Source organism: Azolla caroliniana, unplaced genomic scaffold, assembly GCF_043228905.1.
Source record: "Azolla caroliniana isolate FFs.n. ecotype wild unplaced genomic scaffold, voAzoCaro1.0.p SCAF_4, whole genome shotgun sequence".
Lineage (NCBI taxonomy): Eukaryota > Viridiplantae > Streptophyta > Polypodiopsida > Salviniales > Salviniaceae > Azolla > Azolla caroliniana.
The window spans coordinates 22,622,171-22,637,096 of NW_028230439.1; the positions used below are offsets into that span (position 1 = coordinate 22,622,171).

The window sequence follows — 14,926 nt, forward strand, 5'->3', positions numbered from 1 at the left end:
TATAAATGGACGTATGATTACTTGGTTTTTATCCTGCAATGTTTGGCATTGAAGCAATTCATTGTTTTGTAACACTACTGCATTATTTTGGCTCAATGATGGTGACTATGAAGTTCATGAATGAGAGAGAATATATGGTAGTGTGAGTTGTGACATGCACATTTGAGGTTATAAATGTTTGAGAGATATATGGAAAATTCTTCGTAGAGTTCGTACAAGATATATTCCTAGAACATACACATACATTAATTTAATGAACTTTATAGTATTGATGAATGTTGCTATCCTTTATTGAAGTGGTTCCAAGAAAGGGGTCATAAGCTACAATTTGTACTTCAATATGGCAAGAGAAAAGTGACGACACATTAAGAGGAACAGACAATGTTCGAACAACAATTGATCCAGGTGAGGTGAACAACATAAAACATGCACAATCATTAAAGACATTTTATCTAGTGGGAGCAAACTTTCTTCTTCAAATCAAGATAATAGACGTTGGCAAAAGAGAATGAACAAGTGAGGCTTCATATATGCTTCCCAACTTCTCCTTAAAAAGGGAGTGTTGAGTAAATAAGCTCAATTTGGGCATCGATACAAGCAACAAAGGATATAATGTACAGAGTATGACTAAATGCACATCCAACTTATAAAGCATTGCGTATGTCATACATCAATAGTACCTATTTTACTCCAAACATGTAATTCACGTTTATTTTCACTAACCTCTCTCTTTAATCTACACTAACTATATATGCTCAAGCATAATGACCTTCAATACCTTAACTTTATGATCTTTCACATACTCATGCTCTCCAATACGACAATTTCCAACAAACACAAGCAAGGGAGGAAGAATGTAGGCTCAAAGAATTGGCTTCAACTTAAAAATGATAGGGTCTTGTATTCTAATTGATCACTTCAATATGGCAAGCCATCATGGACTCAAGTTCAACCACTTATGCTTTTGAATATCGAAGAAGATGCACAAACACTAGTTAATATGGTAATGAAGTGTTTTTCTTACTAGGCCTAGCATAACCAAGGTGAAAGAAGGTTTGATTTTTCAATGTGGTTACAAAAGAGGAGGCATAAATAAATAACCCGATGATGACATCTTAGAATAACAAAACAACAAAGCAATATTATAAGGGAGGGGAGAAAGAGAATGATTGCCTCAAATATGGAGACCTATAATGCAAAATTTGGCTACAAACCTACATATTTTACTTGGATAACATCAATTACATTAGGTGGAAACCTTCATTATATGTAATTGAAAAGAAAATTTGAGACCTTGTGTTGTTGATTTTAAAGGCAATATTTGTTATCGACATCAAATATTACATTCTATCAATATTAAAGTATCAATTCTATCACCAAGTATTATCAACATAGTTAGCTAAGACGGATTTCATTTCATTGTAGGATGTCCACTACTATAGTGTGATGCGTTTTGCAGACACAAACATGCATTATAAAGATATCATCAAATTCATTAGACATACGACAAAGAAAAGAAACAAATTCCTTAAAAGAAGAGAAAGAACAAATCCATAAAATGCTACGATTGAATTCATTATGTAAATATGCCAAACAAGGAAATCAAGAAATGTAATTTTTTCTATAGTAAGGAACTTCAAATTTCTAGATTTTTTCAAAGAAGCATAGCTACACTACATTGTGGCATTAATCCTTTAGGCATGCCCAAATATATTTTATGTAGGAGATATTGAGTATGATGATTGCTCAATGGTTGGTCCAACCAACCCTTGTGGAAGCATGAAGACAAAGGTGTTGATTGGATCATTGTACTTTATATTTATCATTAACGATTACACTAGTATAGCATAGTATATTAATATTTTTCCAAAGGAAAATGTTGAGTCATTTGACAACATTATAGACAAGAAAATATATTGGAGAAGGTGAACGTGCATAGTGGATTGAGATTAAATGCTCTCCAATGCTTTTCAAGTGTACTTATATGGTGAAGGAAACACATGATAATTGATCATGGCATATACAACTCCACAAAATGCGGTGATGAAGCAAAACAACCATACTTTTCTACAGTGCCCAAAGAATTAAACATGTTGTACCCTTATTTCGTGGCATTGTTAGAAACAAATATCTATTGGAGGAAAAGACTCCTCTAGAAGGATACTAACATTGGAACATTCTATGTTGTGCATTTTTAGATATATTGGGGATGTCAACAACGCATACATGACTTGAATGTAGTTATGAAACTAGAAAGTAATAACTTTATCTAGATAAGTGGATATAACATTGAGTCTTAGGACAATTGAATCTACAATAACAGCTGGCACCCAATCTAGGAAGGTTCACATCCCTTCCGTATTAGAGGGATGAAATGAAAACCTTAAGAGGATAACAACAAATTATTGAGCTAGCCTAAATCAAGGTGGAAAGGATCTAGATCTAGAGAACCCAACGTTAGGGCTATCTTAAAAGTCATAATCAAGCAAGGCAAAATTCGGGTTGGACGATTATGTTGATCAAGAAGGGTTAAGGAGGATGTACTTGGAGTTTGTAGCATCCAAGTGTCATGAATCATATAGAAATGGTTAGTCCTTTCACCACGAGATTCCATGATTTCGATTGCTCTCCCTATTAACAATGGCATGGGGACTAGGATTATCCACATTTCAACTCCCATTTTGTGTATGTTAAATGCAAAACTTCGTCATTTAATCTCTCAATTTGCAACAGGCTTAGCTTGATGTTAGCAACAACCTAGAGGCTTCTATTGATCACATCCTAGAAATCCAATGTTCTTGATAGCAATTTTCTCTCTCGTCATAGACAAAGCTAGTCGAAAATAAATCTAGTTCATTGAATCATGTGGCCTCTAAAACTAAGAAGAAGATCATGAATCATCCCACACAAACAATTGTAGTTTTTAAGTCCCCAATCTTTTTACCACATGTCAACAATGTTGGGATTTTAATTACAAAAACTCTTGATCACATTCTGACAGTTGAAAATTTTCGTCACATTCATGCAATGAATCATCTTATGGCTCGAACGAAAAGTGTATGTAAGGGTGCAACAACATACCCGACCACAATACGTGAGTTCCTTGGGGATTATTCACTCCTTTGCAAATGGTAGTAAGCTTCTTTTAAAGGACGATATTGTTCTGGTTAGAAGCATTGCCTAGTTATTCTCCACAAGTGGACCTTTGCTTTGTTTCCATCACATTTCGACTTCAATTTCAAGAGGCCATTCGACTTCAAGTGTATTACATACAAAACAATGCAAAGTTGAACGATGATCACAACTATCAATAGAATGTTTAATGATTTGGTCACGTAATGAGACATTGACATTTTGGGATTTTGTTTTCAACATTAACTCGACTATGATGCTAAGAGGACATCCTTAAAGTTCATCACATGACTAAATGATGATAGACGCCAAGTACAATATCGTCGAGAGAGAGAGAGAGTCCAGATGGATGTAGCTCAGTTTGTAAGGTTGCCCAATGGAGACTAGTTGGTCATGGGTTCAACCCCTACATTCCATAGTGGCATCTAGTGAATTAAGAGATATATAAAGTATATAATAGAGAGGTGAGGAAGTTGGGTTTCGAACCCAGAACGCAATGCTTATAGTGATAACAACTTACCACTAGGGTAAGGTAATTATGATAAAGAATAAAACAAAAGAAGAAGAACGTGTGCGAAATGACAACCAAACAGGGGAACTCGTCTTCTCTCACGACACTCGACAACTACTCATTCGTTGTCGGTTGAGGCTACATACGACATTTCGAAACGCGATCGATGCTCATTCGTGAATTGATGAATGGATGAAAAGTCTACGATGTGCCAACCATGACGACCCGTGTTCTTATGTCCGTCCGTCCTTCTATTCTTCTGCCCATCTATCCTTTTGTCCTTTCGCCCAATCTGTCCATCTGCCCTTTCAGTCCACATGTCCTTTCGTCTTTTCATCTGTCCATCCATCCATTCGTATGTCCTTCTGTCCTTCCATCCGCCCTTCCTTTCGTCCTTCTGTCTGTCCTCCCGTCCTATCTGTCCTTCCGTCCGTCCTTTTGGTTGCCCATCGGCTGCTCGGACATTGATTGGTGAAATGTTTGTGTTGTGTCGTTGGAGGTGTGCCTTGCCAGAGCCACACAACCAAATGCATAGCAAGTAGAAATAAAACCTCGCCCTTCTCTTCTTCTTCTCCTTCTTCTTTTGTGTTTTATGTACATACATACTTACATTCATGTTTTACTCTTCCTTTCGCGCTCTGAGTCTTCCGTTTCTCTCTGTGCAACCCTAAAATTTTCACAGACCCAGACCCTGACCCTGACGCAGACACGAACCATGGACACGCGCATACGCATGTCGTCTTCTCTTTCCTTTTGCTTCTTCCCTGCGTGAAACCCTATTTTCCACGCAGACTAAAACAAACCTTCCTTTTCGTTGCATGAGGAAGAAATCTCCATCTCCTCCTGCCAATACCTAATAATTCTGCAGCTTCCCGAGGGTTCCAGTTCCCCCCCTCCCTTTCTGCAGTTAAGAGAAAGACAGAGAAAAAGAAAGATGATTGTGGCAGATGATCAGATCGTTGGAAGGATTGTGGAGATTCTGGATAGAGCTGATCTGACAACCATAACCTTTGCTGCGATAAGGAGGCAGCTGGAAGAGGATTTCCGAACTGATTTGACAGACAAGAAAGCCTTCATACGAGAACAGGTCGATCTCTACCTTCGGTTTCAGCAGCATAGCCATCACCAGCAACAGCATCATCATCAACAACAACAGATTCTTCTTCAACAACAACAACAGCAACGCCATCATCATCAGCATCTTCAGCAACAACAGCAGCAACAGCATCAACTTCAGCATTTCAGAGACTTGCATCCGTCACAGCATCCTTTACAGCATTTCAGACGAGACATCGATCTTCTTCTTCCTCATGCTTCTTCTGAAGATCCTGAGATCGATGATACAGTGCAGATTATTGTTGAAGAAGAGTATGAAGAACCAGATGCGACCGTTTTCCAGGAAAATGCCTTAAGTACTAGTAAACGGAAGTAAGTCTTTGTAATGCTTTCAAACCTTTATTTTTATAATTGCAGTTAATGTCTTTTTGCATGCATTTCCTGTGTAAAAGAACACAGGTTTTGCATACTTTTAGGGCTTCGTTTTGGAATTGATGATAATGGTGTTCTAGATGCATTTCCTGCGTCGTTTTGGAATTGATGATAGTAGTGTTCTAGATTCATTTCCTGTGTAATTTATATGCTGGGGCTGTACATGCATTTTGGAATTCTATCTATATTGGCTCTGGAAAGGCTAAGACCTGAATGAGGTGAGAAAGACAATGTGTCAAAGTTACCATTTTTGGATGGTTGAAGTCTGTAGCTTTGCAAAACTTGCTCTGCTTTTTTTACAGAGATTTTTGTTTTTAGGTTGAAGTGAGAGACTCCTTGCAGGGATTAGGTATCTCTATTTAGAGCAAGACTAATTATCTTAAAAAATGCAAAGTTCCCAGATCCAAGCTGATCAAATTTCCATCAAAATCAAATTCAAGAAGAAAAAAACAACACATGATTTTTTGGGGGTTGCCATAAACAAGTTTCGACACTCTGTTTCTCCTTTTGTGTTTCTAATTGTGTTAAATGTTTGTGATGGACGCACTCGTTCTTTTTCGATTCTCAGTTTACTCATCCACAGACAATAGGGAAATGCATATTAAAGATGATAAAAACATCTGTCCAACAAAAAACGTAGCTGCAGAAAAGGACATCTATATTTCTTTAGAGAGTGTTTAGGAGATAGTCCGAGCTTAGAAGTGTTTTAGATATGTCCCAAGTATTCATAAGAGAAATCTATCTATACCTCATTAAAATGCTGGCATTTAAGTATGTTGCTATTTTATAAAAGGTTTTTCTTTACAAAGTTGTAAAACTGAATAGTCCTTGTAGAACTTTTCTGGTCTTTCAGATTCCAAATTAATAACAGTGTACAAATGTGTGGAAAAGTATGGTGCTACATGAGTCTATCCTGTCCCAGTGATGTAATCTTATTTTTGAAATAAAAAATTTCAAGTATATTTATTATTACGATTCCAGGGTACAGGAGAAAAAGAAAAGAACTGGAGGTGGGCTCGTAAAACCATGTGCATTATCAGAAGAACTTCAGGCTATATTAGGAGAGAGAGAATTGTCAAGGATCCAGGTGCATTGTGAATAATGCATATTTAATAACTTCTGTAATTTTGAAGCCTATTTTATTTACATATTTATGTGTATAGTAAAGAATGATCTTAATGATATTTGAAACAGGTTGTGAAGGCACTTTGGGTTTACATCCGGGAAAAGAATTTGCAAGATCCTGAAAATAGGCGAAAGATAATTTGTGATGATGCATTAAAAGTTTTGCTCGGGTGTGAGTCGACTGACATGTTTCAGATGAATAAGCTACTATCTAAACATATATGGCCACTGGGTGGTCCAAGAGGTAAACACAATGCGATTTTTACATGCACTAATCAAATATGAACTTAAAAAAACTGAAAGAACAGATTGTTATGTAATATGTATTCAGACGGAGATGAGCCTAAGCCGAAAAGGGTGAAGCCAGATAAGAGTAGTCATCGCGACACTGAAGGCGGATCATCGAAATTGAGTCGTTTCATGGCTCCTCATCCTCTCTCAGAGGCACTCATAAATTTCCTTGGCACTGGAGAAAGTGAGCTTCCAAGGACAGAAGTGGTGAAACGCATGTGGGACTATATAAAAGGAAACCAATTACAGGTTTGCTTTTGAACGTGGGCTAGTTTTCATTGCAGGCTCTGTGTGGTATTATATCTCATATAAAGCTTCAACAACATCAGTGGCCTAAGACCAGTAGGAATTTGTTATGAACAAGTATGTAGTTGCCTGACTAATGCATGCTAACATTACAAAGGCTCCACATTACCAAAAATAATAAAGTTAGATTGCTCTATAAGTGCAACCCAGAAAATAGTCATGGGCGTTTTATATATTGAAAAATGATTTTTGTAATGCATCCTGTAGTATATATATCCTCATTACATAAGAGAAACCAGAAAACTTCTAGACAATGGGATGGACACATGCTTGCCATACAGCTTGTAAGTAGAAAAGTGTATGAGATGCAATAAGAATGGAGACTCATTGTTTCTTGACGCAGACTCTATATCAAATTGATGATGATAATGAGAATAGAAGATGCCCAGCTTTAGCTTTCTAAGATCATTCTAAACTCTAGAATCATAAATTTTGTTTGACCTTCATGTTTCTGGGGCTTTCATTTTTAACTTGATTATCAATACTTCGTTTGCAAGATCAAGACCTAAACACTAACATCTTAAATTTGGTGTTTTGATATTCATGTTTATGTTTCTTTCATTCCAATTTTATTGTAACATTTTCTAGGACCCTGCGGACAAGAGACGGATAGTTTGCGACAACAAACTTCGAGATCTGCTCGGATGTGAAACTTTCAATGGATTTGGTATGGCTAGATATTTATCTCCTCATTTCATCAAGAGTTGAACTTGTATGCACAAGCCATGTATAAAAGGATGTATTTGCAATTGGAGTTGAGAGTGCATTACAACTCGGATGTGAATTTAGTTTATTCCTAGCAAGAAACAAATCTAGATACAGAACAGCTTAACCTTATCTGTGAATCAGTTATTTCCTAACCAGAATTTTCTAGGTACTGAAACAAAACTCAAACCTTATCAGCATTGGCTCGGTCATTGAGCTCATCTCGTTATGCAGCCATTTTACTAGCATGGTCTCTATTTTCCGAGATGCAACTTATCTCTAGTATTTACATCTTGTCTTGAAGACATACATGGTCGGGGCTTTAATTCATCATCTGGTCAATTGAATGCTGACCTCTTTTTAGCTCATGGCAATTCTATTGATTGAAAGGTGCAGATAACTCCCGTTTTCATGATTATAATTCTACCAGGTGCTTGATTGATCCAAACAATTCATTTTTCCATAGTTTAGTAGTACTTAGCACCCATTGCATGGTCTTGTACATGCATGTAATCTGCTTACATGACATTCGTAAGATTTTTTGCCCCCTCCAAATACACCTGCCGTTATGTTTTAGAGATGCACCCTATTCTGTTTTCTCGCTACTAGAAAACAAAATCTACACTCTTTTTCTCAGGAAGTTCTATTAATATGCATAAATGATCTTGATTAGGAAGTTCATGAAGACTAGAAATAGTGAAGAAAAACATCAATCCCTCTTCTTTCAGCAGATGTAAACTGCAAATCTTTGGTTCGCACTGGGTTCTTCAGTTTTCCTGTAAATCGGTTCTTTTGTACACAGCATGCATGTATTGGTTATCCTTCTTAAAGCTCTTGGGTATTTAACTCATGATGTTGGCGGGCACGTGTGCCCTATTATTTGAATATTTCTAACCTGAAATGTAATTTGGATGCTCTAAATTTTGGATGTCTCCAATCTGACACATAAAATGAAAAATATATCTTGACATTGGCGGACATTTTTATGTCCTATTTCGTGAATTTTACTAATCTCACAGTTAGTAGTTTTCACCTGAATTTGAGAGTTCCCACCAATACACAAGTGCATCGTGATTGAAAACTTTTTAGATGTGACATGTATATGAAGAACTTTTGGCAAATGCTAACATCAGAAAATAGTTTACATGTATTGGGTGGATATAAATTTTTTTGGTTATTATGATTATGAAACTTTTATGCAACACTGGTTTGGGGGTTAAATAGTTGGGGGCTGTAGTTGAGGCTTAACCTCAGATTTTTGGGCTTTGTAGAAACATGATAATTATTATTCATTCCCCAATTGAGAGTATTTATTTGGCAACAACTATCGAGTATAACATTAATCATGGCCCTTTACCTATGGAAATTAGACAGCAACTCTCTGGGGTCTCTTTGAGGTATTGGGGGTTGTGTCATTATTGGGATATGCGTAATGCAGTTGTAGTTAATGATAGGCATAGAGTGACAATATTACTATGAGAGTTGTCAAGAGTATAGATGTGACAGTTTTGTTTATACATTCAGATACATGTAAAGTGTTTCTTTAATGGAGTGATCGTCTTGCCTATTGGTGATTCAACATGTTCCACTGCCCATGTAGTTGTGACACTCAATTGTGTTATTGTTATTGATTAATAAAATCATGTGTTTTCAATAAAAGAAAAGAAAAGCAAGGATTTATTTGTATTCCTCATGAAGTAGAGGGTTGAGACTTGAGAAACAATGTGGTGAGATTGTACAAATTGTTTTTGGGATGCCTTCACATCACTTTCTTGAATTTTGGTTAATCTTTGTGTTGAGATTGTGTATATTTTGTTTTCTTACAAAAAGCAGGGCTAAAATAAATTGAATATAGTTATTGAAGTTATGTGACTTTCAGTTTTGTTCATATAGTTCCTTGGCATGCCTTCACATATGTTTGGAATAAACATCAAATGTTAAATAATAATTTTGTTAAACATGTATTTTAAGTTTTTATTGATAAATTATTTCCCTTGTTCACTTCTAATTATGTCCAATCTTTGTTCCTTCACTTTCTTAGGTTAGATTGACATTTTATGGGTGAGTGATATGGCTCATTAGGTTAAGATATGAAGATTACCGTGTTTTTCTCATTTCAACATTTTATCCCCAAATTGATATTCTTAATAATGTTGAAAAGAGAGGAAACACAAAAAAAGGAGAAAGAGAATGTAGTAATCCTTGTCAAGGTGTGTACATAGATGTTGTGCTTATGAAGACACTCCTCCATATTTAGAGAATGTCATGGTTAAGAAGTTGTGACTTGTTTGCTTCATGTGATGTGAAAATAGCTTTATGAATTCTCTAACATAAGAGAACTTTGTTGGTTGTCATGAGTTTAGTAAATAATCAATGCCATATGACTAGTGGCTCAAAATGTAACCTCTTTCATGTATTGAAATAAGCATTGTGTATCCTAATTAAGGTGGTCACATGCTATCTTCCCTATGAAGTCCTTTGTAATTAGCTCAAGAAATATCTAAAAAATGTACACCATATTTAGAATGATTTATGAACTCTCTAGAAGAAGAGAACTTTGTTGGTTGTAATGACTTTGCTAAATAATCGATGCAATATGAACATTGGCTCAAAGTAAAAAAAAAATCATGTTGTGAAACAAGCACTTTGTAAATTGTATCCAACAAAGGTGGTCACCAACTAAATTTCCATATGAAGTTCTTTTCAATAAGGTTAGTAAATATCTCATGAATGTATAGGTTTGTACATCCATATTTATTCCCTATATTATATTTAGAATTATATATAGCTTGTTTTTTTATCATTTCAATTACGTCATTGACATTAGTATACAAATACCTTCTATGAAATTGTCTCTTTAACATATCTTCATATCCCAACACTCTTCGAGACCTAGGGCATTTTATACTTCCATTCAAGGACTAATAGTAGGAACTTTATCTTTTTGAAGTATTGCCCTTATTCATGTTGATGAAACTTTGCATAATCGATGAACCACTTGAGTATAACTTCTCGACAACATATTACACATTTAACTTTTCATATTACATAACCTATGGAATGTTACGGAACCACACATGTAGATCCATTAGTTCATCAAACTTTTGCTGAATCCTCATATCCCAACTCCACTCTAGACCTAGGGCATTTTATATTTCCCAAGCCCTTACAAGAAGGATAGGTGAAACTTATTCATTTTGTAGTGGTGCATAATTGATGAACCAATCAAGTATACTTTCCCTATGACATAGTATACATATTTAAATATAATATGGAATGCTACAAATCCTCACATGAAGATGTAATAGTTCATCAAGTTTGATCTAATTGTCATATTGCAACATATGTTTGTCTTAACAAATATGTTCCATCCAAAAATGGAATAATGATGTACAAATCCTTGTAAAACTAAAAGTTTGATGCTTTTGTTTAGAGCAAGGTTGAATAATGCAAGTATAATTTCTTGGTGGAAGTATTAATGGTTGTCTTAGCAATTGCAATAAGGCAAAGACACGAACAAAATGTCCTTGAATTCCCCATTTCCAAGAGGCATGTCATAAGTTTTCTACATCTTCATTTAAGCATTCCCTTGAATTAACTTCATGGCCACAAAGAATCTACACAATTTTATGATGTAGAAAAGGTTTTTTTAGAAAGTTTACAACAAAGAGCATGACAATCTTTTGTCCATAAAGTCATATTTTCCCATATTAAGTCTTGTAACAAAGTTGATGAGTTGTAGATGTTGTGAAATCTCTCTTCTTTTTCCAACTAGTTGGCTCCTCATGGCCGAAATTGTCACAATACTAACACTTTAGTTTGTTTTGGTGGTATTCTTTAGTGATTGTTTTCCAAATGGAAGGAGAGTTTGGTTTTTCGATGTTGATTTTTGTTTCCACTATAGTTCCTTTCAACGAGGAACATCAAATTTAGGCCAAAGAACACAAGCAATGTGTCTATTGCGATAATGGCAATCCCAAGAACCCCAAATCACAATAATAAGGTGTTGAGGCATATGTGAACCATCTCTTCTCCAACTCACGAGTTAATTAAGGTGAGAGAATTGCATACGTTCTTCATATTTTGGTAGAGTATAACCTTTATAGAATTTTGTGAAATTAATATCTGATTCAAGCTTGTGTGTATGCATATTGAAAAGGAGCATCTTGTTGAGATTTGCTCGTATCTCCCTTGGTGTCTTTGCATCTTGTATGTAGTCAAGCATGTGATTGTGCATACATGATGATAGTAAGTACATCGTGCAACAAGCTCCTTAATGTTATTTGGCAAAGTCAATGTTTCAATGTAGAATTTGCGCTCAAAATTAAACATTTTTGCCAAATTTTTATCGGTGTAGCCCTAATACCCTTTTTAGAAAAATAATCATATCCATATTATACACCCACAAAATGAAGATGTTTCTATAAATTTCTTGCATTGTGAGAACTCCCAGTCATATTCATGTGGGCAACAATTTTTTCTTCTGTCTCTTTGTCAACTTCCTTCGACCTATCACACAAGATGTGGTGGAGCTATTCTATGCTCAAGTTATGTGGATGTACAACAAAAATAATAGTCTGTCCACATCCACATGCATAAATCATTTCTTTAATGACAACTTGAATGGCATGTCACACTTTCAAATACACGGGATGGGGAATGTTGATTATTAAACCTCGTTCTCTAGATACCATGTAAGGAAGTATGAGTAGTTCTATAAAGGATTCATTGAAGATAAGTAGATTAAGTAAGATATATAGGTACATGAATTGTCGTGTGTATGTGTGTTAAAGAGAAAATGTCAGAGAGCAACAATAGTAAACTCTAGTAGGCAAAAATAGCGAAAGATTAAAATTAAAATGAGTCAACGATAATTAAGAATGCAATTAACAACAGATACTAGAGGGTATGATAATTAAGAATACAATTAACAATAGATACAAGAGAGGGGCCTTGCTTATATAAAACATTTTATGTGTGCTTCAAATAGAAGTTTGAACGAATCGATTATTGTTTTATCAATGTCAATGTACATGGAAATAATTAACACTAGTTTTCTAAATTGTCTTCTTATTCTTTTTAATCCATATTTATACATATGTGATTATATGTTACAAGAAGCCCACTAGATGATTGGGCTAGACCATCATATACCCTATTGATGCAACTCTATGTCGGCTCAAGGTGTACTTATCAAGTTCATGTTTCCTCTAAGATTAACTTTTGCATCCACATAGAGATATCATAACCCACATGGGACAATAACTTTTACTTGAACAAACACGTAAAGCTAAGAAAACAAAACTAACAATAAGTCGAAAATTATAAATGTTAGGGATGCCTATGTAGAGACAATGGAGTTAGATGGGTTCCTAAGAGCAACATCGTGAATACATCGTCAAAGTGGTGGTGGCCACAAACGCTCCATTCTTATTTCATTGGCCTTCAACCACTCACTGTGGTTATTGATCTTTGACTTCTTGTGATCATGCTTAGTGGTGGTAATTATGTATCATCCAACTTACTTAACGTCTTAGGCTGCAAGAATTTGGGGTGCACTCACTCGTTTGAAATGAGTGTCAATGGCCAAGGCTTGGCTATGTTAGTATTCCTAAGGAAATATTTACGTCTCTAGATGGGCCCTAGATGCCCAAATGCTTTTATTCTAATAGTGTGAAAAGGTTCACATTTATATGCCTTACACATCTATTTCAATGTGAGAAAAGTGAGGAAAGGGGTAAACTTCTGTTAGAGAGTAGAACTTTCCTCTTTACCCGAGTACTCTAATTTGTTTAGAGTAGAACTTTGGTGTACAAATTTCATATGTTTATAGTGAATTGTTTTTGGACTTGGTCTTGTTGTTTTTCTATGTCATTGAGGGTTTTCCACATTAAAAATTTCAAGTGTATCGTGCATAGTTCTGTTGTTTTCCTCGAAAAACTTTCACAAGATAATCTTTATCTCATCATAAGTGGTAAAGTGCCATCCTAAATCTTATCATGTTGGATTCATCAATTTCATTAAACTTCCTAGTCATTGCCTTAGTGGAATCCTATGCCAATGGCGTTGACTGTTTGCATTAATGGAACTCATTTGTGGAGGTTGCAATTGGCTCAATTGCAACCTTCTCATCAGGTTGAGTTGGGTGGTGCTTGGGGATCATCGTGATGTAGTCGATTTGCAGGGTTTTTATATGGCTTCGCTTTGAGTATTTCAATCTTGTCTTCATATTGTTGTGTGAGGCTTGGAGTGGTTTCCTTCGAGCTCATTCTCCTGCATGAAATCAAGTGTGGTTCCATGGTAGTTGGTAATACCTCAAGGGAATTGTTGGTTTAGTATAGGTAGGGTGGTTCCATGGTAGTGGCTAATTCCTCAAGGGAATCGTCGCATTAATGTATAGGTAGTGTGGTTCTACGGTAGTTAATTCCAATCCTCTTACAATGTGATGCAAGAGATGTGTCATCGATCAAGGCTCCAAACTTTGGGGCTATAGTACAAGTAGCAAGAAGATCAAGGCTCCAAACTGTTGGTAGATAGGTCCCTCCGGATGGGAAGGGAGAAGAACAGGCCGAGGCCGAAACGGTATGAACCGGATGAGGAGTACCCGACTGCGGATGGTCGAATGGTGTAGGCTCGACTGCGGGAAGCCGGATGAGGAGTACCCGACTGCGGAGAGTCGGATGCTGTAGGCCCGACTGCGGAGAGCCGGATGAAGCCCATCAAGGCTACATTTGTAAATAGCCGAAAAGTCATATTAGTATAAATATGACTTAGGGCAAACTTTTAGTTATGATGTTGTTATTATTATTCTTCCTTGTTGGTGCAAGAATAAATCAGAGCGCGTAACTGTACAGAGAGACAGAGAGAGAGAGAGACGAGGTCGTTGCCTCTGTTGTAACCGCCGCCTGTGGCGAAGATCTGTGAGCACGAGGTCGTTGCCTCAGTGATCTCACTGTTGTATATTTCTGCATAGTGACAGTTTGCAGCTTGTGGGCTGCCGTGGTTTTTCCCCCTATTTTGGGGTTTTCCACGTATACCTCCTGTGCACCATTTCTCTCCTTTTTTTCTGTGTCGCGTTTTCATTACCTGTTTTTTCTGTGTATGTAAAGAATCTCGGTTGTGGCCGAGTGTCGGACATAAGGAACGTCGTGTTCCCAACACAAACTTTGTGATTGTTGTTGTCTTTGTAGCAAGAAGATCAAGTGCAAAAATGGAGGGGGAGGGGAGAATGCCAATGATTGATGGGGAGGTTGATAGCAATAGTTGAACGAATTGGGGAAGCAATACTAGATTGACCAAGCCTTGGAGGGATGAGTGATTGATTGGTTAGTAGTTTTTTGCATCATGGAGGTGCATGCTCACCTTGTG

General features: G+C 36.4%; 1 protein-coding gene across 1 annotated transcript; it reads left to right on the plus strand.

Annotated features, from left to right (window-relative positions):
- Window positions 1–4,239: 4,239 nt before the first annotated feature.
- Window positions 4,240–7,921, plus strand: LOC147865466 (uncharacterized). The gene is made up of 5 exons (XM_087318280.1): window positions 4,240–5,071; window positions 6,113–6,218; window positions 6,326–6,500; window positions 6,588–6,796; window positions 7,442–7,921. Exons 1-5 carry the CDS (start codon window positions 4,578–4,580, stop codon window positions 7,559–7,561), a joined length of 1,104 nt encoding a protein of 367 aa, XP_087174406.1. The 5' UTR covers window positions 4,240–4,577; the 3' UTR covers window positions 7,562–7,921.
- Window positions 7,922–14,926: the final 7,005 nt, after the last annotated feature.